Source organism: Anas platyrhynchos, chromosome 2, assembly GCF_047663525.1.
Source record: "Anas platyrhynchos isolate ZD024472 breed Pekin duck chromosome 2, IASCAAS_PekinDuck_T2T, whole genome shotgun sequence".
In the NCBI taxonomy this organism is placed as follows: domain Eukaryota; kingdom Metazoa; phylum Chordata; class Aves; order Anseriformes; family Anatidae; genus Anas; species Anas platyrhynchos.
In genome coordinates this window covers 115,945,858-115,971,561 of record NC_092588.1, presented here as the reverse complement: position 1 = coordinate 115,971,561, position 25,704 = coordinate 115,945,858, and the positions used below count along the sequence as shown (strand labels likewise).

General features: G+C 37.9%; 1 protein-coding gene across 3 annotated transcripts in view; it reads left to right on the top strand.

The window, feature by feature from the left end:
- Positions 1-25,704, top strand: part of ANO10 (anoctamin 10) — a 118,537-nt gene that overhangs the window by 57,454 nt on the left and 35,379 nt on the right. For all 3 annotated transcript variants that reach the window (XM_038173966.2, XM_072033435.1, XM_038173965.2), the window contains exon 12: positions 22,759-22,875. In XM_038173966.2, the coding sequence (XP_038029894.1) occupies positions 22,759-22,875 (117 nt within the window). The remainder of the gene's footprint in view (positions 1-22,758; positions 22,876-25,704) is intronic.

Sequence of the window (25,704 nt, the reverse complement as noted above, 5' to 3'; positions counted from 1 at the left end):
ATAATACATAAAGATTTTTCTCTGTTAATAGTGTGCCAAGGATTTCATTTCAGAAAGGCCTACTTTGTATATTTACTCCTCTATTACAAAACAATAGAGTAAAATGAAATGGTTGGTTCTAGTTCTTATCAGGAACATTTTACTTTGGTGGTAAACACATGGTAATGATTGTAATGCAATATTCCACTGGAATAAAAGCTCCTTTCCCTGAATCTTCCTTGAGCAAAGCCCAGCCTCCTCTCTTTAAGTGTGATGGTTCCAGCAGATCATGATATTAAATTTGAATTGGCTTAAAAAAAAAAAAAAAAAAAAGGAAACCTCTTCTTTATGAAGAGAGGGTCAAACTTCCGTGGCCCCAATAATCCTGTTGTATGATTTCCCTTTTGTGAAAACCTATCAATTCTAGCTTCATTTCATTATGTGTGAAGATTTTGATTCCGCTACCAAAAATATCACTGCTGCATATAGATGTTTTTAATTTCAAGGGTCAGGTGTAAGATTAAACTTTCAGTAGTAGTTTGGGATTGCAGTAGAATATCAAATGCATTGTAAGGTTTGGAATTGTAAGTAGAATATCAAATGCATCAATTATACGGATGAGTATATGTGCATTAACATAGGGTGTTTTTATAGTTAGGAAATAAGTTGGTTTTGTTTCTTTTTTATATACATTTTTTAAATCCTTGAAATACAAAACTTCATAGAAATAGGACTGTAAAGCGGATGTGTCCTGCAAGGCAGTTATTTTGACATAAGGTATAGTTTGAAGCGAGAATTAAGCATTTCCCATCATCTACGTGCCACCTAATCTGAGTGCTGGCCAGAAGGGCCTGGACAGATGACTTGTATTCAAATTGGTCAGTATTTCTCTTCATTTTAAAACAAAGATAAAAATAAAAACATGAAATGGAAGTGTTGCTAACAAAATAAATAAATAAAATGTTGTTTTGATCTACTGATCCACAGAACATCACAGAAATTTTGTAAAAGAGTACAAGTAAAAGCAAAGCAGCTAATGCAGTACAGATTCATTGATTTCAGAAGTTTCTGAGAGCAACTAAGATCCCTGTGTTACAGCATGATCACAATTTCTGGTTTTCCCATCAGTTGCTCAGTTAGGTAGTTGTTGGGAATCTTTATTTTGGATGCTTAGAGCCTCATCTGTAGCTAGTAAATTTTTGACCAGAGGACCTTCAAATGATGATATCTGTTTTTCACCTTTCATGTTCTGTAGAAACTATTTCATAGAATCATAGAATCATAGAATATCCTGAGTTGGAAGGGACCCTTAAGGATCATCAAGTCCAACTCTTGACACCGCACAGGTCTACCCAAGTTCAGACCATGTGACTAAGTGCACAGTCCAATCTCTTCTTAAATTCAGTCAGGCTCGGTGCAGTGACCACTTCCCTGGGGAGCCTGTTCCAGTGTGCAACCACTCTCTCTGTGAAGAACCCCTTCCTGATGTCCAGCCTAAACTTCCCCTGCCTCAGCTTAACTCCGTTCCCGCGGGTCCTGTCGCTGGTGTTAATGGAGAAAAGGTCTCCTGCCTCTCGACACCCCCTTACGAGGAAGTTGTAGACTGCGATGAGGTCTCCCCTCAGCCTCCTCTTCTCCAGGCTGAACAGGCCCAGTGCCCTCAGCCGTTCCTCGTACGTCTTCCCCTCCAGGCCTTTCACCATCTTCGTAGCCCTCCTCTGGACACTCTCCAACAGTTTCATGTCCTTTTTATACTGTGGTGCCCAGAACTGCACACAGTACTCGAGGTGAGGCCGCACCAGCGCAGAGTAGAGCGGGACAATCACCTCCCTTGACCTACTAGCGATGCCGTGCTCGATGCACCCCAGGACATGGTTGGCCCTCCTGGCTGCCAGGGCACACTGCCGGCTCATATTCAACTTGCTGTCTACCACGACCCCCAGATCCCTCTCTTCTAGGCTGCTCTCCAGCGTCTCATCGCCCAGTCTGTACGTGCAGCCAGGGTTTCCCCGTCCCAGGTGCAGGACCCGGCACTTGCTCTTATTGAACTTCATGCGGTTGGCGATCGCCCAGCTCTCCAACCTATCCAGATCCCTCTGCAAGGCCTTTCCACCCTCATTCGAGTCCACAACTCCTCCAAGTTTGGTGTCATCAGCAAACTTGCTCAAAATGCCTTCTATTCCTACATCCAGATCGTTTATAAAAATATTGAAAAGTACCGGCCCTAAAATGGAGCCTTGAGGGACCCCACTGGTGACCGCCCGCCAGCCTGATGCAGCCCCATTTACCATAACCCTTTGGGCCCTGCCCGTTAGCCAATTGCTCACCCATCGTATGATGTTTTTATTTAGCTGTATGGTGGACATTTTGTCCAGTAGGATCCTATGGGAAACCGTGTCAAAAGCCTTGCTGAAGTCCAAAAAAATCACATCAGCTGGTTTCCCTTGGTCCACCATACGGGTGATCTTATCATAAAAGGAAATCAGGTTAGTTAGGCAGGACCTACCCTTCACAAAACCATGCTGGCTGGGACCAATGACTGCATTGTCCCCCAGGTGCGCCTCAATACGTTCGAGAACCATCTTCTCCATGATTTTACCAGGCACTGATGTGAGACTGACAGGCCTGTAATTGCTAGGGTCTTCTTTCTGACCCTTCTTGAAAATCGGCACAACATTTGCCAGCTTCCAGTCTACCGGGACCTCTCCAGACTCCCAGGATCGTTGAAAAATAATTGAGAGAGGTTCCGCGATGACGTCCGCCAGCTCCTTCAGCACCCGGGGATGAATCCCATCCGGACCCATGGACTTGTAGGGACTCATGACTCATGAATATCTCTATCTATTCTGCTAGTTATAGCATTATTTACAGGGAATTGCAGCTGAACCATTAGTTCAGCTCCAGGCTAATCAAAAGAACCAGAGCCTTATGAGAATTAGAGCTTTTCCTTTTTCTGATTTTTTTTCCTCTTTGTAATTTCCAGATTTTGGAGGGATGGCTCTTGAGGTACTGTTGAAACATGGCTGGGGCATTAACTTTTGTTTGGCTTTTCTAACCTGTAGTTTTGTAAAATTGATCTAATGATGATGTAGTGTCTGTCAAATGGAGATTAGTCTTCAGCACATGCTGGGGTGGAGTGTTGACAGTTTAACTAGCCTGAGAGGAGCAGTGATTTATTCGTATGCTTCCAGAGATGGGAAGAAGACTTCACAAGAGGGACAGGAGGCAAATCTGGTAGTAGTATAGCAAATTAACATTTAGCAATGTTCATTTACTATAGTAGGCAACCTTAGGAGTCCAGGACTCTCATCTTTCTTGTTTGTTGTGTTCTTGGAAAATGTCTGCCCCCTGTCTGCTCACTGCCTGAGTTTCTTGAACTGAAAGGTAGAGTTAATGGTTGTTAAACGTACAAAGCAATAACATGCGCATGCGGATGTGATATAGCATGTATGTATGTTGTCAACTTCAGCATGATTTCTCACCCACTCTTGAGAAGATTTTAAGACAAGGCTCTGGTCCCTGCAAAATTCAGGTGAGCTCATTCATTTCATCCTAAATGACCAAGGACTAATTTGTTTTCAGTTGGATGTCACCTTAGATTTTCCTTGAGCACAGTACTGTTTTTTTTTTTTCCCCATCCATCAAGGACAAAGTCATGGAGTTAGAAGTGGCTTCTTGCCATGTTACCTGGTTCTGACTTCTGTAATATTTTTTAAGTTCTTGCTTTTGTGTGTGAGATAAATCAGACCATAAATACTTGCAATTGTTTAAATAAGTAAAATGAAAATAATAAAAATCCTCTCCTCAGTTTTTCTGGAAGAGGGTGAAAATATCTTTGCTGCATTCCCCCTAGGTTGGCAGAATCTAGGGAGAAAGAAGTCTTTCAGCCCAAAAGAAGTCTTAAACAGGAGGAATGACTCAAGATTAAAATGAGCAGTAGACAAAATGCTTGGTTCTGTGATACACAGTTAAATAACTGGAGCAACATGCACTCCTCCCTCCACCCCCCATTTGTTTGAAAGGGGTGGAGGGAAGGGTTAGACAGTCCGTGTGTTAGTGCTGTGGTATCCAGGTTACAATACGTTATTTTTAGCTGGGTTCAGAAGTTGCTTCACCATCCTAATATGCTTTCTTTTGTTAAGATTTGTCACTGCTGATGGTACGTACGTGTTTAGCTTTATCGTTAAAGGAAATGTACCGCATAAACAAGCAGCTCAAAGGTTTGGTTATCCTTAAACACTTGCTGGGGCTGAACAACTACCTTGGAATTAATTCTACTAAGTTGTGTTTAAGTAATAAATTAATGCTTGAAAAATTTTGCAAGTGAGAACTTAACTTACATTTAGTGAAGAAGTAAAAGCCTAGAGCAATATATTTCTGCATATTGTGCATGTATGAATTTTGAAAGCTCTAACTAGACTGTGTCCAGCAGAGAGAGTAGGCTTCTACCAAATTTTGCATGTAACTTCTGCCTGGAAGAACTGGCCATTGTCAGTTTGTTTCTTGTTGACAGTAAAAATGTAGTTTTTACTGTCAATATTCTTATTTGATAGATTTAATTGCACATCATATACTCAACATTTTCTTAAGTTTAACAACTAAGGAAACTTCTGAAGATGTTAAAGCAAGAAATCTTGAAAATCTCAGGATCATCGGTAAATTTTAAAGTAAAAATAATAAAATATATATATATATTAAAAAAAAAAAAACAAAACACAACACAACAGCTTCATTAAAACACTTTTAAAAACCTTGATAAGCAACACAACAAATACAACATCATGCTGTATATTGCTATAGTTCTGGTAAACCAAAAGATCCATGTGTGTTAAATCTGGATAGTTGCAAACTGAATTTATATACACCTGAGTAGCTTATTTATTCTATTAGACTTGAGTGCTGTTTGTTCAGTATCAGGTAGTTAAGGTGGATAAAATATTTTTGATAGTAGAGTTTACGTGTTAGAGGCTTCATGTGTACACCGTTGTGACTTAACACTGGAAAAAAGCTTTCATTTGCAATATGGGAGCCTTCTAACTGCATCCCACAGGAAGGTTGTTATTAGCCATTTGTTTTGCACCATCTTTTATTCTTTCGAAAGAATCACAGTTATCTTTTTGGAATTACATCTCAGTGTGGGGAGAGCCTAGACTTACGGACTGGTATTTATTGTAGAGATTAGGATAGACAGAAAGGAATTTACTCATTAGAAGAGCGGGATGGTTCACTGAGCTCCTGTCTCATAGGAATCCTATCGCACTTGGGTAAAGCTGCGGTTTGATTTATATGAGGCGTGGTAAATAGTGTTATAGTCCCAGATTTTATCATCGCCTGATGATGTGCTCATACTCCTCTGAGACCTACTCATGTGTAGACGAACTTAATATCATAGCAAAGTTTTAAGATTCTAAAGCGGCTTTGCACTTTTTAAGGGGAAGTGTGTTCTGGATACTGTGTCCTCAAAGCTTGCATTGAAGTCAGGTGGAGTTACTTGTATAAGTCAGTGGTCCATGCATGCAAGGCTGTGGCTGCATTTGATTTTCTAATGGTAAAGATAGGTTTTAAAAATCTGTCTTGGGGACTGTGCACGTCTGAGAAGGTACGTGGCAGAGAAGATGAGATGTGTACTTATACAGTTTATCTTCTATTTTTCTCTGTGCCTGTAGTTGAAAATTTATATATTTTTTATTAGTTTTAGTATTTTCATCATATTGAAAAAGGCATACTGAAGTTTTATAGTAACTTAACTAGAATTCAAATCTTCAAATGTTTATTAAAATAAAAGTTGTAATTTTTTTCCCCTCTGATAATTCAGTGAAGAATTGTAGATATTTTTCTTTCCTTTGAACTTTCCTGGGCCATGAAATCTCTGTTTTTTCCTTGTTTAAAAATTCTATCCAGCAACAAATTTTATATTGTTTAGGGTATAAATAACTTCACAGCATCATATGAACTAGCTGGGAGCTCCACTTACAGAAGCAAATAATCTGTAATGTTTCCAAAATTTATGGAAACAGTTGAACAGGCCAAGCCTAGAAGAAGTCTTAGCTTGGACTTTAAGACCCTTCTTTTCTTTCTTCATCAAAGCATTTGTCCATCTAAGTACCTTACTGCAACTACTCAAAAAGGGATTTCCACTCGGTATTGATCTTTAATATAGACAATACTTACAGCCGTCATTATTAATTCTGTTCTTCTATAATCATTTTCATATTTTTAGATATTTCTGGTTGAGCTCAAATCCAGAATTCTCCTAACAGGGGTCCTTCTGTAATTTTCCAGTGTTCATGACCTTGGTGCTCATATCAGAAACTGAGCTGTGAGGGAGAGTGTGTCTGGCTGAAACACATGCTTCTGAAACTTTGCGTGAAAAAATAATGAAACATGTAAATGAAAGCCAATTAAAACTGTTTTCCTGTGTAGTGAATGCTGCCTTTAATTTTTGATATGGAAATTAATGTACTTCTAAATTAATTCAAATTGTTGCATTCGGCAAACAATAAGATGGCAATGTAGAAAGAATTTCGTTTTACAGCTGGATGTGTGTTCAGATTTTTATTTGCATAGAGGAACACCTTTTTTTTTTTTTTTTTTTTTAGTGGAATCTGCGGTATTAGGTAAGACAATAAGCATGACAGGAATAATTTAGTATTTCTGAAGTTATTGGTAAAACCTCAGGAGAACTCCTGGCCTCATTTAAAAGAGTGCAGTGGTATTGGCTTATTGACCTGAAGCACTTGAAATAACTGTCTTAAACATCTCATGCAGAGGCTGGATTCTCCAGCTGAACTATCTGGGCACTGAAGTAATAATGTTATGGATAATAATATACAAATGTTAAAAAAAAAAAAAAAGGAAAAAAAAGGAAAAAAAAAACCTCAGTCTCAAGAAATAGAAGAGTCCTAGAACTAAGGAATGTGACTAACACTGGCCTAATTGTACATCTGGGTTCTTGAAAAGATAAGAGTTATCATGCAATGGGAAACTTTAGAGTTCAATGTTTTAATCTAGGCTGCTCTTCTGGTTTGCTGCACAGCCTTGAGGAAATCGATTAACTTCAATTCTTTTAGCAATAGAGTGGGGAGAAAAACGTAGCTCTTCTATAATGGATGATATGAATAGTTTATTTTATGATGCTAAGTGATGATACAATGCTAATTGCTCTTCCAGTTTGAGATGGTGTACAACCTAGTAGATAATGAAGAAATTGGGATTTGAGATTACTGAAGCCTAATGAAGTTTAAAATGTTCATGTTTGACTTGTTGATGGAAAATACTACAATGAAAATATCTGAACATATTCTCAGTAGTTTCAGAATACTGCTTTAACCCCAAATTTCTTTCTCCATTGTTTAAAAATAGAAATAATTTATCATTTTATGCGCATTGGTCCTGCAAAGGTGAGCTTTTGTGTGTTTGCTCTCATGTAGTTTAAGGAGTGAGTTTTCTTGCCATGTAACTGAGGGAACTGTTCAATCAGGAAAACCAGGCTGGAAGAGTTTGTTGGTGTGGGGCTCACACTAGGGTGATGCAACTTCCTTTTTCAGCAAGTATTTCTTCAGCAATAAAGTAGCATGCATAGCTGGGTAGTGGTGAGGGAGGTCCAGCAAGCCAAGTGGTCTGTATATTTTGAGGAAGTGAATGAAGTCAGTAATTTTCCTGTATACAAACAAGGAACAACTTCATCCCAGATGCTTGGAAATGGTGCTTCATTCCTGAGTTTCATTTGAGGTGCACATACAAATGTTTGCGCTGTACCAGAAGGTGGGCTAGGATCTTGGTTTACAAAGCCACGACCAACATTTCCAACAACAACATACGAATTCATTTAAAGACCTAGACTTCACAGTTAACCACTGGTGTCCAATTAGCATCACTCAGAAAGTGTCAGGAGTGGAAAGGCAGAACTGTGTGACACTTAGCCAAATGGAACCACCAGGTTACTGAGGCTACAGTGTTTCTGAATGATCTGTATGGCCTTTTGTTGCTGTTAACTATCCTTTCATTCCTAAGAGAGGTTTACTACCTGCCATGGGACACCATCCTATATCTTATGACCTAACAGTGTATTCAGAATCAAGTAACTCTTCTCTGGAGCTTTTGTGCATTCTGTTGGGCTGCCTCCATTCAGTGTCTGATATCTTACATTTTTTTTCCCTCTGTCATCTGGAGACTTCTCCAACTGTAAAGGATGCAATTAGCATTTTAATGGAGAAAAAAAAAACGCTGTTTATTTTAGTGACTTTTTGTCTTCAGATTTAAAATTGACTTTTTTTTAGTAAATTTAGTTGTATGGAGAAGGATGTCTGAGTTAGTGAAAATAGAGAGCTTTGTGTGATTTTATTTTTTCCTTGGCAGAGGGTAGAAAATAGGAAGGAGTTTGTAATTTTATTCCCTGATAATGCAGTGGTCATTAATCAGAATAGAATAATTTTAGAATGACTGAGCACATCAGAACATGTATGAAAATCTTTCCTAAGACATTCTCCAGTCCTATAGTCACAACATCCTTCATCTGTACGAAAGTAGTTCACAAAGCTTCTTGTCTTCATGCAGCACAACACCCAGCCCTGCAGACTTACATATGCTTAGTGGGAAGGCTACTGCTCTCAGATGGGTTTTTTTCCTGCACAGGGTGAATGCCCTGTCTGAAATCTGCTCTCACAGAGGTGCAAACAACATCGCTTATTGGCTTAGCTCTGGTCAGCGGTGAGGCCCTTACCTAACATGGGGCAGCTTCTAGATTCTTCTCACAGAAGCCACCCCTGTGGCCCCCTGCTACCAAAACCTTGCCATGTAAACCCACTACACCTGCTGACCATCTGCAATCAGCAAGGGTCATTTGCACCGTGTAAGTAGAGCTAGTGAACAAGGGAGCCTAAGCCTACCCCATCAGGACTGGGAACTGTATTGGGAATCATTCCAGGTAAAAACAGAGCTAATCTTGAAAACGCTGTTGCTCTATTTTAAAACCTTGCTTTTATGGTAGAGTCTTGCACTGTTGTAAATACTTTTATATACAAGGGATTACTTGTCTTTGTGGGTTAATAACATCACTTCATTTCCAGTGACGGAGTCTAACCAGTCTTACTTTCAGAGAACATATTTAAATTCTGTATGAGAAAATATGTATTAGATTTGAAGGAAATGATAGTTGTCTTTCCTTTTATTCATTTCTCTTCATTTGAGAGAAGAGTACATATTCTGAAAAACAGATTCACATATGTAATGTTGTAAACATCTTCAGAAAAGTATGGTTTTAAATTATTTTTTTTTAAATGCTCTTGCTGTGCAAATATCAAGAAAGAGATGAGACACACCACACTTGAGAACAAAATGTGAGCCATCACCCTAGCCTAGCCAAAGCAGTGCTTCCTATTTCTAGAAATTCTTATGGTAAGATAAGAATTAGAAAGTTTCAAGCATTATATTTGTAGTAATCCTAGATGCTAAGCTGTTAGTACCTGCTGGTTGGAATGGGCTGGGATATTGCTGTGTGGGATGCAAATGGGTGGTATTGTGCATCAAACAGATGCACAGATGGGTTACAGAGTGGTGCATTATTAGCCAAAATTTGGGAATTACCAGTGTGAATGGCTATACTCTTAGTCTAACATCAGGTATGGAGAATAGAGTTGAGGGCTGCAGAGGCATAGCACCATAGGAATGTTGGCCCATTGCAAAAAGTATTACAGTGCATTTTTAAAGGCAACATGTTGAGAACTGGCTGTGCAAGTGCCAGATTGATGAGAAAAGCCCAGTTATTGATCCTATTAAGTATATCCTGTTGCTAAAAGCACACAAAAGACTTGCAGCAGCAAGTCCACCTAGAGATGACAAGTTTGACAGTATTCTAAAAGTATGAAGAAGAATTTATATTAAAAATAAACGTCAATTATATATATTTAAGCTTTAAAAAATAAATAAAAGGACAAAAAATTTAATAGGCCATGTGAAGCTAAGACTGCTGGCATGCTGGGGAATAAAAAGAAGGGAAAGAGAGAGATTTGAACTTTTAACCCAACCATGGACAAATTAAATTTGTGTCCCTCTAAAAGCAAAACATTTTCATAAAGGTTACCAGTCCTAACAACCAAGCAAGTCCTTAATGAGATCAAGGAGTCAAACCTCATAACCGGGTAACAAAGTACCTCTGGTCGAGGTCACTGTATTGTGTTTGTATTGTAAAACTAACCTCCGTTGTATGTCACAGTGGAGAAAAAAAAATAAATAGACCTTACTGTAATTATATTATCTCCTTTTAGAAATCTGATTTTAGATTTTTCAAGCATGTTTGTATTCACTTCATGTGACCAAATTTACAACAAAAAAAAAGTCTCAATTTAAGTGGTTTCAAAGTCTTAGTGGTCATCTTTGAAGAATAATGATGGTAAAGACTGACATATATCTTCAGAAGAACCTGGAGTGCTTCTGGCCCCCCAGTGCTTTTGTTTTAAACCATGTTACTTAATGCCTTCTTGTGTGTGTGAGAAGTCAGGTAAAAATCACTAAATGTAGGATGGAAAAATGCAAAGTTACTTAGATCAATTGAAAACATCCTCTCCCTCCAAGACAACAGGAGACAACCTGCAAACTTCTAAAACCCTGACCCAAGATAAAAGGGTGATATACATGTGTAATGTGTGTAGTGACACAATATGTGAGATATATGAAAAAGTCAGGTAATAATAATAAAAACCAAAACGCATTAACATTTAAAAACAGAAGCAGTACAGAGTTTGATACCTCTGTAGTTTACATTTGGCATCCCTGCATTTCTGAGGAGGCTCTGGATGCTTTTCAGGTTTGAGGTGACAGGATAATATGCTTGTTCCCACTGAAAGTGAGCAAAATGGTATAACTTCACCCTGTATGTCTGCTGACTAATAAAAACAGTGTTTCTGGCTTGAGAGCTAGGTATCTGTGATGCTAAAATGATTCATCATAGAAATTGATTTTAAATTGCTATTTATGGTGAAGACATCTTGTCTAACCTGTTCAGTACTACCAAAGAATGGTAATGTTCTTCTGGGTTGAAGGAAAAATATACTTTTTTTTTTTTTTTTTTTTTTTTTTAATAATACTTGTATGTATGCTGGAAGGTCATACTTTTGAATATTGTTGAACTGAGAATTTTTTTTCCTGCTTATGTTTGATGCATGCTGATACTTCTCCCAGTAAACCTATGAGATGAGATGTAAGGAAAGAAGTGCCAAGTAGCAAAACTGATTTATGAGCCTGTTATCTGACAGGCATTTAACCTTTTAGGATTTTGCTTGGCAATTTACTATGTTAGAAGATAATTCTTTAATCATTATGTCACAGAAAAGCCGTACAACCTCAAGTACTGCCAGATCCCTCAGACATCCCAGGACAAGATCTTTTATTGTATTTTTTTAAACCTTCTGGAATATATGGGAAATACTTCTTTTATACAAAAGAATGCGTAAAGAACAATTGATCAAGGAGATACATGTATACGTAAAAGTTCAGGATGAGAGGTTTTAGGGATTTCTTTCTCAAATAACAACTCTGAAAAGAAAGACAATTTTGTTAATGTTTTGGCTGTTTGCTGTGCTATTAGTTTGTTTCTAGCAAAGATCCCCGTGACTGAGGGAGTCTGTTTAGATAAAAGATCTGAATTGAAGGGCTATGATCTTCACTTCTCTAAACATTTAGACTTTTTTAAGGTAGGAATTGCATGACTTTATCAGGAGCATCTATTTTTAGAGGTGCTGACCAGCAGCTCGCCCCAGGAGTCACCTTGTCACCTCAGGAGGCAGCAGGCCTTGGGGCTGCTAAGCTGGCCTGCATTGCTGGTCGGGGCCAGCAGAGCTGCTGAAGCAGTGAGGAGCATCACAGCCAGTTCCCCGGCACTCTCTGTTCCCAACAACAGCCTCACCGCGTGCATCAGGCTTGCTCAGTCCTGTACATTTGCTCACTTTCATCTTTCTCCGTATGCTGCTCTCATTTTTCCAGAAGAACTCACCTTAACCAAACTCAGCACAAAAATGAACGGCGTTTTTGCTGCATCTAGAAGCGGACAGAAAGCCACTGCAAAATGCGTCTGGCATTTCCTCAGCTCAAAGAAGAAAGAGGATGCCTTTTCAGTCTGGTTATAAGGAAAATGAGTAAACATGAGTGGGCCCCATATTCAGGAAATAAATATTTGCTTTTCATCATTCCGTCTGCCCAGACGCAGGCCTGGTTCAGAACTGGAGGTCTGCAGGATGTGTGCTTCCATTGTGCCATCTTCCTGGCTTACAGCAGGGCCAAATCACCGAGACTAGGTTACTCCTGTCATGAAATCCTAGAATCATTTAGGTTGGAAAAAACCTCTAGGATCATCCGGTCCAACCTTTAACCTAGCACAGCCAAGTCCACCATTAAACCATGTCTCTAAGCTCTACATCTACACTTCTTCACAGGTTTCTCTAATTTCCTGAATGATTTTTGAAAGTGAGACAAACAGCTGCTTTCAGTACCACGTTACCCCTTACAGGTACAGATGGTTTCTTCCTTCAGTCCCTGGGCCCCTAAGATTGTGCAACAGCACTGATCAGCTCTGTTAATATTTGTCTCTGAAAAGTCTCAGCTTCCTACCTATCTCTGCTTGCACATTACACTGTAGTAACTCAAGGACTTGTTCAAGTTTTAGCACTGATCCAAGATCTTGTCTGGCATCTCAGCATTGCCTATTTGACATGCTTGAGGCTTCTTTTGGAGCCACGTTCAGGATTCCTACTTAATTCATTTCAAATTGAACATGGCCTCCTCAGCTGAGTTCATTTCAGCCAGAGGATGAGTCAGCTTCAAGTTCTTAGCACATAGGAATAATCAGCTGTGATGTTTCATAGCAACAAAGTGATGCTGAGCCCTTGCTGTAAGTTGACTCCCCAATGGCCTCACAATTCTAATTGAAGCTGTAAGTACTGCTGTTTTCTTTTTCTTTCAGCCTCCCTAGCTGTAGGGAGGTGAGAAGTTGTGCTCGCTGCATGTTGTCAGAGCTGTTACACCAATGAGATTAAACTTTTTGGTTTTCTTCTCGTACATCAGAAATCAGAACTGAGATCAGAGCCTCTGAGAGCCCCTTCCTGGTGATGGTTTTGGAGATGTCCTAGATGCCCACTGAATTTGTCAAGGAGCAATTGCTGGATTATCCCGATAGAAGTTGTCTGCTTTTGAATAACGATACTACATGGATGCAGCTGTATGTATCCATCCCACTGCATAGGAGATTATTGCTTTCTAGCCTTTATGTGGGGTTTCACGTTTCGACTTCTCAGCTGATGGAATGACTCGGTACCCAACAGCAGTACTTACTGCTGGTGAACACAGCTAGCTTTTCTTCTCTTCCACTCCCCATTTTCTCCTATTTCTCTTCTGGAGTCTACACCATAATATGACCTTCATGTTCCTTACAAATTTAAGCAGTTCTGGAAGCATTTCATAGCCTGCTTTTATGGGAGTGTGTGAAGGCCTACAGCTGTGAGATAGGTGACCACTGGAAAAGCTTGATTGCAAGAGTATGACCTACAAAAGGGATGTGCTTTAGCAGCAATGATTCATCTCAAAGCAGATTTGGCTCATAGCTAAAGGTTCTCTCTTTATGAGCTTGAACAAACCAGGTATGTTTCCAAAAGTTCAAGCTGGTCAGCAGCTAAGGTTAAACTCAGGGCTGTGCTCTGCTGCACAGATCTGCTATGGCCATGAAAGTTGACTTGAGAGCTGCATGGCTGCCTTCCAGCAGCTTTGATAAAGGACTCTTTTATAGCTAGGGCAGGTACTGGTGGTCCAAAAGAAAGAAAATCTTGTGTAATTTTGTGAACACCCATTCATGGAACAGACAGATAAAGAGGGCTTGAGGACATAAAGGTTTGTTTTGTGCTTTTTTTTTTTTTTAAAGATACGGTTTTTATGCAAGCTTTTCAGGAGTTGGCAGCATATCCAAACACCTGCTGCAATGTTTAATTAAAACACTTCAGCTGAATGGAAAGCTTCTCTTCTGACCTTTATTGAAAAGCAAAAGGATTATTTAACACTGCATTGTTCTAAAAAGGGAAGGAAAAAAAAAAAACAAAACACCAGAAACACAAAACCCCCAAACCTCTATTTTTTTTTAATGGGAAGAATGCAAGTGATGAGTTTCCAATATGAAAATTGTTAATTTATTTTTTCCCTACAGAATACCATTGTTTCAGATTAGCTAGTTTTATTGTACACATTTCAATTAATTTGATTTCATTAAAGTTGCACAGGAATAGAGACTGTAATTAATCTGCAGCTTACTTTGTGATATATCACAATCCATTATTTTTATCTCATGACTCATGGCTATGACATTTTGTACATTATTTAGCATTGCATGATTCACCTTTTGGTCCAGATGAAAAAATGTGCTGTGTCCTGCTAAATTTACCTATAGCTTCAAACAGAAGTAGAGTAAAATATGCCACTTAAAACAGGATGGAAACATAGAAGAAAGCTGTGAATTACATTTAAATTATTAGTTACCCAGTGAAAATGTGTTTGCACTGTGGTTAAATACCCTGCTTTGCTTTAAATGTGTTTATTCAGATAAAATTCTTATCTTGGTGTTGTGAGGTGAACAGATTTTTTTCAGGAGGAAGAATTTTCTTGTGAATCAGCTTTGAAAGCATCATAAGACAGTTGTATGGAAAGCCAGGTACTTGTGGGAGAAATAAGGAAATGTCTGTAAATAAGAAGAGGTTCATTTAATCAGGTAACTTACTATTCACAGTTAAAGGTAAAAACTTGAATGCACAACATCTCTAAAAAACAGCTGGCTGAGATAATTCTTTTTTTTTTTTTTTTTTGTGCTACATACTCTCAAGGCAATTAACAATAGCATCAACTTCAATGTTTAAAATAATTTAAATTCCAATGTAGATGCAACAGCAACTTTTCCTAGCATAAATTGAAGAAAAATGTCCAATTGAAAAGTCTGTTAATTAACTCACAATATCCAGAACCAGCCTGCTTTTTTGGGATAGCCATCTGTAAGGTTCATTAAATACTGGGTTTACGTTCATATGTGTACAGTTTGATTTAAAAAAAAAAGAAAAGAAAATGTATGGCTTAGAGGTAGAAAGAAGTATAAGTTTTGTAGATTAATAGAAAATAGCGAACTTTTTTTTTCTTCTTCTTCCTCAGTGTGGAACATTAGGGCATTTTGACAATAAACTATACCTGTCAGAGTGGGAGCCTATATGTAATGCTAGCAATCAGCTAAGAGGCACTTCATAAGGCTTGGTATTAATCATACTGTCAATTTCAATTCCATGGGCATCCTTCTTTCCACTTTTCGCTTAGAATTTATTTCAGAGCACGATCAAAGCTCTGCTGTTCATTACATTCAGCATTAGCTAATTTGGCTTTTGGCAACTCTTATCCCAATTCCTATTAAACACTATCCATAAATTGAGATAAGGGTTGTGCCAAAACATTTCAGGATTATCAAATGGTAGCACAGAGATGGGTGCATTATCATGCTGCTTTAAAGACTGTTGGGTTACTGTAAAATTAACCATTAGCAAATATTTAAAAGCTCCGAGACAAATTTACACCTACAGCATTTTTTCATGTCTTTGGAATTGATTCAGGATGAAACAAATGAGAGAAAAATCATGTCTTAGAACATTTCTGAAAGGCTCATTTGTGTACTTTGTATTTTTATAGAGAGCTTGTAGGAAATAGTCTGGTAAGTGTGTTGTATCGTATTTTGCATCACAGAATATGCTGTGTTTATGAAACAAGATTATTAGCGTTTGAGCTTATGTACCTGTAAGTGTTTTTCCCAAGTCGCAGTCAGTTAGAAGCCTTTGTATAAGGGTGATATTACAATATCTATATCACAAGATCTTTTCTTTACAATCTTTTAGCATTTTAGTTCAGCAGGTGTTTCCAGAACCTGCTTAATGTTTAATTTCTAGTGATAGATCCAAAAATGGCAATGTGCAAGGCTTACGTATATAAATAAAATTCCCATTTTACCAGCCTTTACTCTTTTTTTTCATGCTTCAGGGTCTTGGGGGAAAAACCAACCAACCAAAAAAAAGTCTTCTGAAAGTAGACTTAACATTTTCAGTGTAAAAGATCTATAGAAAGACTGATCAGGTATGTAAATACTGAGAATTAAGGAACTAGTGGCTTTATTGCGGCGTCAAATAAGTCAGGGAGAAAATTCCTTTAGATTTCAGTGGCAGAGGAAAGGGCCAGATCTGACTCCTCTTAAATGTCACTGCTGGAGAAAACTGTGGAGGATTGTTATGCATCTAAATCTTCCCAAACAGACCACTTCAGTTCAGTAGTTAGACGAAATATGATGTAGAGCAGCTGTGGTTGAAAAGCTGGTAAGAAATAGTCTATAAATAAACAGGAAATTTGTTTTAAAAAAGACGGAATTGGTAGAAAATATAATGGTGCCATAAGAGGGAAAAAAACTACCATGACTATCCAACTGATCAGATTGCTTGTACTTTTCAGCTTCACTTAGCATGTGCCTTGGTAGAATATACTTAACAGGTTGCCACTGATTTATGTTGGAAGTTGTGTCTGGCTTAAATTCTTCCTCAGGCTTTCAGAGAGCAGGACCAAGTTCCAGCAGGCATACTGGGTTGCTTTGTTTGCTTTCCAACTGGGCTCTCTTTTTAGAAAACAGGAACTCCAAAAATACCCAAGGGCAGAAGGGACCGTCCCTTGCTCACCAGCTCCCTCACCAAGGGATGACGCTTGAATTTTTTTTTTAAATTTTTCTTCCTTTTTTTTCCTGCTTTGTTTCACTTTTTTTGCTTTTGCTGTTACTTCCTGGAAACACGAATAGAGAAGGTTCCTTACAGATTATTTCTGAAATCTTTTATGTGGTCTTATCTGCTCAAGTCCCTTGCTGAGGAGCGCTGGTCTGGAATTGGCTTATTTTCAGTAATGAGAGCTATGCAAAGCGATTGTAGTGTTTAGAATAAATTTGCTTCTTCTGAAAGAAACCAAATCAATAGTCTGGAGGCATAAGGCCAAGACTTGACTGGAAAAGGGTTGTGTATCAGTGCTGCTAGAGACCAGTGCTGCTGGTGTGTGTGTAACAGGAACAAAACAAAGCCTGGCTCCCATGTTGTGCAGCTTAATACTTTTTACGTGATTGAAATATGCCTCAAAGCTGCATATTATGCCTGGTGCCTTTTTCAGTGTAGATTTCTACTTGTGATGTTTTATAGCGGATTGGTAATAAAGTACAGAGGAGGATTTCTGCACTAATTAAAGCAGTTGGAGAAATGTAAATGTGCGGACACAGAGCAAGCCAGCATTCATCTCTTAAGACAGGTGGATTTAGTACATGTCGCATGGCACCAGCTCCAGAAAAATGAAATACATGTCGTGATTCAGCTGTTGAATATTAACACCCAGATTCAGCAAATGACTGTATTATTTATTAATCTTCCAATTTTAAGCACGTGCTTAAATGTGTTTTTCTGAACATAAATGTATTTACAGATATGCTTAAAACTAAACATAAGCTTAAATACTCTGTTGAGCAGGACTCAATTTCAGAAATGTGCTGGTACAGATGATAGAAGATGTCTGATCTGGGCTTACCTTTCTAATGGTCTGTCATAAATGTTGCTACCAAACTCTCGCTGCAGGATGCTTGTTTCAGTTTGGAGTTTATGCATCTTACACAAATGCCTACTCCTGTTTAAGAAAAGAGAAAATGCTTATTTAAAAAAAAAATATATATATATATAGATTACTGTTGTGCTGAAAAGATGCATTGCTTCTGTGCTTTGATGTGGCAGCAAGCAGGCTGACAAAAGGCTTACTCTCATCTCAAGAATGTGCTTTCTGATGCTCCTAGGAGAAAACTGCCCAAACATGGCAAAGATCTAAGCTGAAAATCATTGTTTTTCATCATTGTCTGAAATATCATTGTTTTATGTGCTATGTAGAGACTTACAGGAGCTCATCAGGTGTAAGTGCATGAAAATTTTACCTGTGCTGAGCATATTCCAGGTGAGAGCAGAGATGGATGTCACCGTGTTAGTGCTGGAGTGGCAAGAAGCATTAAGTCTGAGGCAGGATGATTTTGTTCTTGGTGTTTTCCTTGAGTTTTGGCAGCAAGGAGGAGAAAGCTTACGGTCATGGAAATGCAGGAGAGATGGGTTTGCTGGTTTGGAGATAAAAGGGGTAGATGCAATATGTGGATTGTAGTGGGCATTTAGATTGGAAATGTGTCCATGTGTATGGCTATGGGAGCAGAAGACAGTCTGAAAACTGAATGGGAGAGGTAAAGAAACCTTGAAATAGGACAAGCATGAAATAACTTCCTTTTGTGTCATCCACACCTCCCAGGAATTTGAACGTTTCTGTGGGTAAAATGAAATTTTGAGGGGAATTATCAGAGGGTTTTTTTTCCCCACTCAGATTCTGTGTAAAATTTATTAAAGTTCCATAATAATATGGGATGTGAGGTTTTAAAGCAGGATTTATCAGAGTAGCAGAAGAAAGGCCTTTCTTAAAGTCCCTCAGCTGTGATAATTCTATTCCACCAGTGGGACTCTAATAAAGCTAGCTCGGACTAAAAGTGGGAAGGAAAGTTTGCTCATGCTTTCTTTTTATGTATATTGCAGAAATATTTTCTCATAAATTTGTTTTATTGCTGTCTATTAAAGACAATTTAATTTAATAGGACTTCCTGAGCTCCGTGGAAATTTTTCTTTGCCTGTATTGCTCCCTTGACAGAATGATTTTTCACTTCCCTTCCTCATTTTTCGTGCTCTCAGAAGGATACAAGACTTTCAAAGCTAAACACTGTTGCCATAGAAAGAGGTAAATTTATTCTTTGGTCTCTTCCTAGTCTTTGATCTTGGCTTAGTTTAGTGTCAGCGTACTGTGAACCAGAGTCGTAGCAAAAAATCTAATCATTTCCATGCATTCTGCTCTGACAATAGCACGGTCCTGCAGTGATACTTTCCTTCACGTTTGCAAAGGCTTTTTGTATAGAGACATTCAGGTTGGAAAAGACCTCGAGGGTCATCAAGTCCAACCTTTAACCCAGTACTGAAGTCCACCACTAAACCATGCTATGAAGTTCAATGTTGTTTCTTGAAGACCTCCAGGGATGGTGACTCCACCACCTCCCAGGGCAGCCTGTTCCAATGCCACACAACCCTTGCAGTAAAGAAATTTCTCCCAATATCCAACCTAAACCTCCCCTGGCACAGTCTGAGGCCATTTCCTCTTGTCTTATCACTTGGCTCCTGGGAGAAGAGCCCAATCCCCACCTCGCTCCAACCTCCTTAAAGATAATTGTAAAGTACAAGAAGGTCTCCCCTGAGCCTTCTCTGCTCCAGGCTAAACAACCTCAGCAGCTCTTCATAAGACTTGTTTTCTAGATCCTTCACCAGCTACCTTGCCTTTCTTTGGATGTGAAATAGTCACATACCAGCAGAGGACAGAGGCTCAAAGTGATGTACCGTTCTCATATGTTAGCTCTCACGTAGAGTTGCTTATCTATGTGGAGCTGAGTAACCACAGACCATCGTTTCATATTACGTAGTTCTAGACTGGACTGCGTCCAGATTTCTGATTTTAATTGATATTTTTTTGGTAAATATTAGGTTGTAAAATAGGCTTTTCTTACAAAATGGTTTTGAAATCCTTCCCAGCTGACACTTGGCATGCACTTTATCGACTAACCAGCAACGAAGCTACTGCTTTTGTTCTTTTTTTTCCTCCCTTTTTTTTTTTCTTTTCATTTGAGTAGATTTTGACAGGAGTTGCTGCAGTCAGACCGCTGCAGAAATCAAATTAGCTGTTCAAAATTCCAGGAATTTAACCCTAATTTGCATTTTCCGTTTTAGAAGAGACGGGGTTGGGGACGCTGCTCCAAAACACAGCTGCTGCTTCTCCTCCTGTCAGTAGCTGCGCAGAATAGAAAAGTTCCTCCAGCTCTCCGAGCACCTGGCACGAGACCACAGAGTTTGATGGCACCAAGTTTACCAAGGGGGGGGACTTGTTGCTGTTTTTCTCTGTGCCCACTTGGCAGATTGAAAAACTGGAGGGGACTTTGCTGCTGGCATCAGGGAGCTTACAGCTTGTGTTAATGTTATCCCGGGTTTTGCTCACAGTGAAATAGTCCTCTTGAAATTGTTTTGAGGGGCATGTTCTTGGAAACGATGCTGGGTTTTGATGGCTGCAGTTAGAACTAGTGGTTGTTTTTGTAACCTGCTTTAAACAAATGCCCAAACCAGCTCTGAAGAAGTTTTAGTATTGGACAAATACGTTTGCACTAGTTGTGTAACAAATTTGGACAAGCATAAGTAGTTTCTTCTTGTAATATATTCATACTAGTATTAATGTAACTTTATGCTGTGAAAGAGAAATTTTTGTATATTCTGGCAACTTATACTGTACTTTTAAGACATTTATTTTTTGAAAGCAGATGGTTCCCTTTCCTGGATCTCATATACAGAAATGATACTAAAACAACATTAAGAAATCCGTACAGAATATGAATGATAAAATGTATACAACTACTCATCTCCTTACTTCTTCCCTCAAATTCTCTTGAATAACTGCTTACGTTTCCTTAGTCAAATGGCAGTTCCAAAATAAAATATGAACTGTTAATAAGTTAGATATATTCTTTTTTAAAGAGGTTGTATGAGTCATAGGGCAACCAAAAATAATGACTGTTCCCATCTGTATTCTGTCCATCTAGCACTCTCTGGCATGAAGGCTTTCTGAATGAGAGGCTCTGCCATCGTGTTATGTGTTTTTTAAGGCTACCGGTTGTGCTAGCATGAAAACAGACTTCTGGCAAACAGTATCAAAAGCAGTTTTCATTATGTGTGGGTACCAGGTCTGTTGACAAAATAAATGAAAGACCTTTGGAGTACTGCTTACTGGGCTTTGTTCAGGTGATAGGATGATAAAACTCTTCATTTGCTAAAGCAATTAAAACACATTATTCTCCTAAATCTTTTATTAAATATATATATATATATATATATATATATATATATATATATATATATATATATATATATATATATATATATATATAATGCTGCAGCTAACCCTCAAAAGAAAAAAAAAAAAATATATATATATATATTTTTTTTTTCTTTTGAGGGTTAGCTGCAGCATTTTTTGTTGGGACACCATTAAGTTGAGTGGGAAAAGAAAACTTTTATATGAGTAGGAGAACATTTTACTGTTGTCATGACTTTTTTTTAATAATATGGTATTGCACATCGCTTTACACAGCAGACGTGTTAATCACTTCATTAACCTCTTCATCTGTATTCAGGTTCTCATCGATGATGTTTTACTGTCACATTAAGTTTCAGCCTTCCTCTCAGCTCTTCAAATTAGTATTCCTTGCACTATCCGTCTGTTTTCTGGGCCTGCTAACTTTTTTCTGTTATAGATTTTCAAAAATAATTTCATGTCTGGCTCTTCATTAATCTCTTTTTGTTCTCTTGCTTTGTTCCTGTTATCTGATTTGTTATTGGAATTGACTAATTTAGAGTTTCACTACCACTGCTACTGGATCTGTAGTATTTTTGCTACCTTCTTGCTCGCCTAATTCGAGGATCTTGGGGATTTTTGGTGCATCAAGATCATATAATTAAGCAAAATATTTTTCAGAAAAGAAATAATAGTCTTTTTTATGAAAACTTGGGGCAATTTGATAATTAGCTCAGACATGCAGTCTACGTTTAGGTGTGTCTGAGTACCATCATCATGTCAGTGGAACCTAAGCCACTCTTAAAATTAAGCACATATGTTATATGTTGCCTTATGTTGCTCAGGATTTTCTCAACTAGGGGCAAGCTCCTGATTGCAAAAATGCATCATGCTGTTAGCTCAGCCATTGATAAGCAAGAATGATTAAATCTTGTTTTAGGTAATAGTTAAATATAACATACATGAAGAAACAGAACCATTGACTTGTATTCAGTGAGATGAGGGGAATGGTGCATGTTGAAGTGAAATTTAAAGGCTGGTTAGGAAGCACTAAGTTCAACAGAAATTCATACACATTTTCTCATAAATAATCTTACAATATTTTGTGACAAATGATGACTAATATGGCATCTTAATTTCAGAACATTTCTCCTTTTACTAGAAAGTTTCTGTTCATGACTTTGCCAAATACCAAATACTTTGCCAAATACTCAAATACCAATTTGAAGATGGTATTAATTTATTGTGTTTTATTCTAATCTGATCCTTAGGAATGTTTTTAGATTTTAATAACTCTTTAAACGCAAAAATTCTGGGTTTGTTCAACATTTTTACAAAATGTTTCTATCATTTCTATTATGACATGCACATGCATATACGTGTTGTTATAAATGTGTATAATTCTGTGTAATTATATGTGGTTTTGGTGTTTATAAATGACTATGTGCTGGGTGCCATAATTCATGTTCTATGCATGAATAAAATGTTTAAAAAGCTGTTTATCTGGAATCATAAACACAAATTTAAGTTGAAAAATAAGAGTACATAGTGAAAATGGGATTTTTATGAAAATAAACTAAATAGTATATGTGTATATTCAAATTATGGATGACAGTAAATAGAAAAATATGGAGTAGCTGAGCCTAAATATTGTTATACCATGTTATCTGTGTACTTGTCACAATAAATCATTGTTTTTATATCTATTGCTAACACTTGGAAAAAGTATTATACTATTCTATCCACGCTTCAAACTCTATTGAATAATATTTTTCTTTTTACTTTTTTTTCCAGCACTTGCTGCTAGCAATAAAGTTTGTCATGGCATTTGTAATTCCTGATAAACCAAGAGATATCCAGATTAAACTGGCCAAGTTGGAATTTGAATCTCTAGAGGCTCTCAAACAACAGGTAAGGGTAACTGACTTGTACAGCAGTGAAAGATTTTGATGGCCTGGAGGAAAAAATAAATTAGGAATATTCTGCTTTAGTTTTAAAGAATAAATACATAAATCCCCAGATGTTGAAATTCCTTTAACATTGTATAAAACATATCCTTTGTGTGCTCCAGGTGCAGCTGTGTAACCTCCTCTATTCTGTGGTATTTGTGTATAATTGGCAATTTATTTTTTTTAAATATCTACCACAGCTTCTTGTGACAAAGTGATCTCTCAGTTCTGCACAAACCAAGTCTGCAAAGAACATGCTGCCTTTTCTAGTTACACACACCAAAAGCCTCATGTGGTAGCAGAACATTACTATTGAGGTCAGCAATGTCTTCCATAATCAGCCATAATAAATAAAACCCAAATTGAAATTGAATCTAATGCCTGATAGTTTTGTTTTGCCTTTCTCTAGTATTTTGGTGTGAAGTTACCAGGAGCTAGTCGTGGATCACATGTACTTTTTAGATGATATTAAAAGGAGCAGGGCTACAATTCAATTTTAGATGTTCCTTCTCTGTTTTCATTTTGTAAACAGGCAAAACTAGGTCATCCATAACAACCTTAAGCTCAAGTGAATACAGTCACCTTTGGTTATAGCATACCAACTGGAATATATACAGAGTCTCTTTTAATAAAGAAAATGTGTGTCAGCAGTTAGGACTTTGTCTCCTACCCTTGTATCTCTGCATTCATTGAACTAATGTATGCCTGATCCCAGGTTCTTCAGGGTTTCATTAATCCAATAGCGAAATTTCAGTAGGAACCAGAAGCCTGCAAGAGCCTTGACTCATTTTTAAGTGCCTTGGTAGGTACTTCAAACATGAGTATCCACCATCACCTTTTTACATTTCCTGTAGTTGATAACTGTTATGTATTTCATAGAAATGTGAAGATTTGGGCTTTTTTCTGTTGCCTGAATTTCAGTACAAAAATCCTGCATTTTAAAGTAATTTGTGGGCAGTGCAAAAAGCTACTGAACCACTTATTTTGGAAGCACATGTTCAGGTTCTTCCTCTTGTTACTGAGAGTCATCAAGGTAATCTAAAGCGTAAGTCTTTGTTTCAAGCAAAAACCAACAACAAACAAAAATAATAGAAAAAGCTGTTTAAAAGAACAGGTATGGGGCAAATGTCTGGGGAAAATGTGTTGTGACATGCTGGAGAGAAAGTGGCTCACATACTTTTATGTAAGTGTGAATCTCATCCCTCTTCTAATGCTATCCAGATATGCATGCCATGGTGTTAAAAGTGATGTGTACTTTTTCAAAGTGTTAGAATACCATTGTCTTGGGATGTAGCTATTAGAAGAGTATTAACAGTATCAGACAGTAAATCTCTAAGATGCTGAAATAGATTATTAAGCTCCATATATAGTGTGTAGAGAGAAAATCTCTTACTACTTTTGAACAGTTGTATTGAACAGTTGTATTGATTATGTTTGGGATCCTTACATTTAGGCAGTGCAAGCACTGGTGAAAAATGCCATAATTAAAAACAAAACAAAAAACCACAACATTTTATATTGGAATGAATGTCTACCATTTTGAAGTTCTCAAACTTTAGGTAAGGAGGGTTTTTAGGAAGTCTGAAACGCTTCTTTTGAATATTTCTTTATGTAGTTTGTGTTGAGACTGTTGAAAGAGAGTGGACTGTTGAATAGGTTGTAATAACTTGATCTCTTTTGACAATGTGATATACTGAATGTATGTGTTTGACTTAAGACAAAATGCTTTAACTTTTCTGAATCCAAACTGGGAAATGTGTGCTACATCTGTGACTTTGTTTCAGATTTTCCTTTTGTCCTCTAGGGCAAGACTTGTTAGACTATTTTTTTCTTTTTTTTTTTTTTGGGGGGGGGGGTGGGGAGCAGTAAATAATGGGAGCGTACTAACAGAAGGTTAAGGAGAACATGGTGAAAGATTATTGGAAAAAGAGCAGAAGCATTGCTATTCACAATCCCTAAAGTTCTGTCTTAGTTCTATTTTTTTTTTTTTTTTGTCACCTGGAAGGAAGCCTGGGTGCTGGGCAACTGGAAATGGGTACTGTATGCTACTGGGGTGATGGGCCCTTTGGTGAGCATCATGACCCCTCATGAGGAAGTAGCTAACTCTAAACTGGAGTGAGGTGCTTAAGACTCTTCTCCCCTTGCTTCATTGCAGTACTTGTCTCTGTCACAACTAATCCTTGCAAGTGCAGAAGCATGCCCTGCTGTTTGATCTAAATCCAATTTTAAGGAAGAGAGACCAAATATTGGTGTGCCAGCAGGCTGCAAGGGAACGCTCAGCTAATTCTCGTGTGGTTCAGGAATGACCATGTGTGTAGGTGAATCTCAGTGCTGTTAAAACTAGTGTGACGACGCTGCAGCTTTTCAGGGCAGTGTTCTAGTGACATTAAAAGCTACGTGGATAAGCAGTTTGGTTTCTGGACGCAGCTTGATGAATAGACAAAAGGGTCCAACCTCATGGTTGGAGATGGGTCAGCAATCTATCCTTACAAAAGATCAAGTTCCAGAAACACAAGTAAACCACACATTAAACAGCATAGCTTTTATTTGGTGGGCTAGATTACAGTAATGCTTTCAGGTACTATGAGATCTTCCCAATATTACTGTCTGCTGACAAAGACAAACATTAGAAGGAATATCTTCACTGAAATCGGACCCAGGGAAACCAAATGAGAAACAAATGGATGGAAAGTAATTATTCAAGCAGTTATATTCTGAGCTTGAAATACTGAGAGAACTCTAACAGGTTTTATTATTGTTTTTCAGGAAAAATAAAGTTTTAAATAGTGGG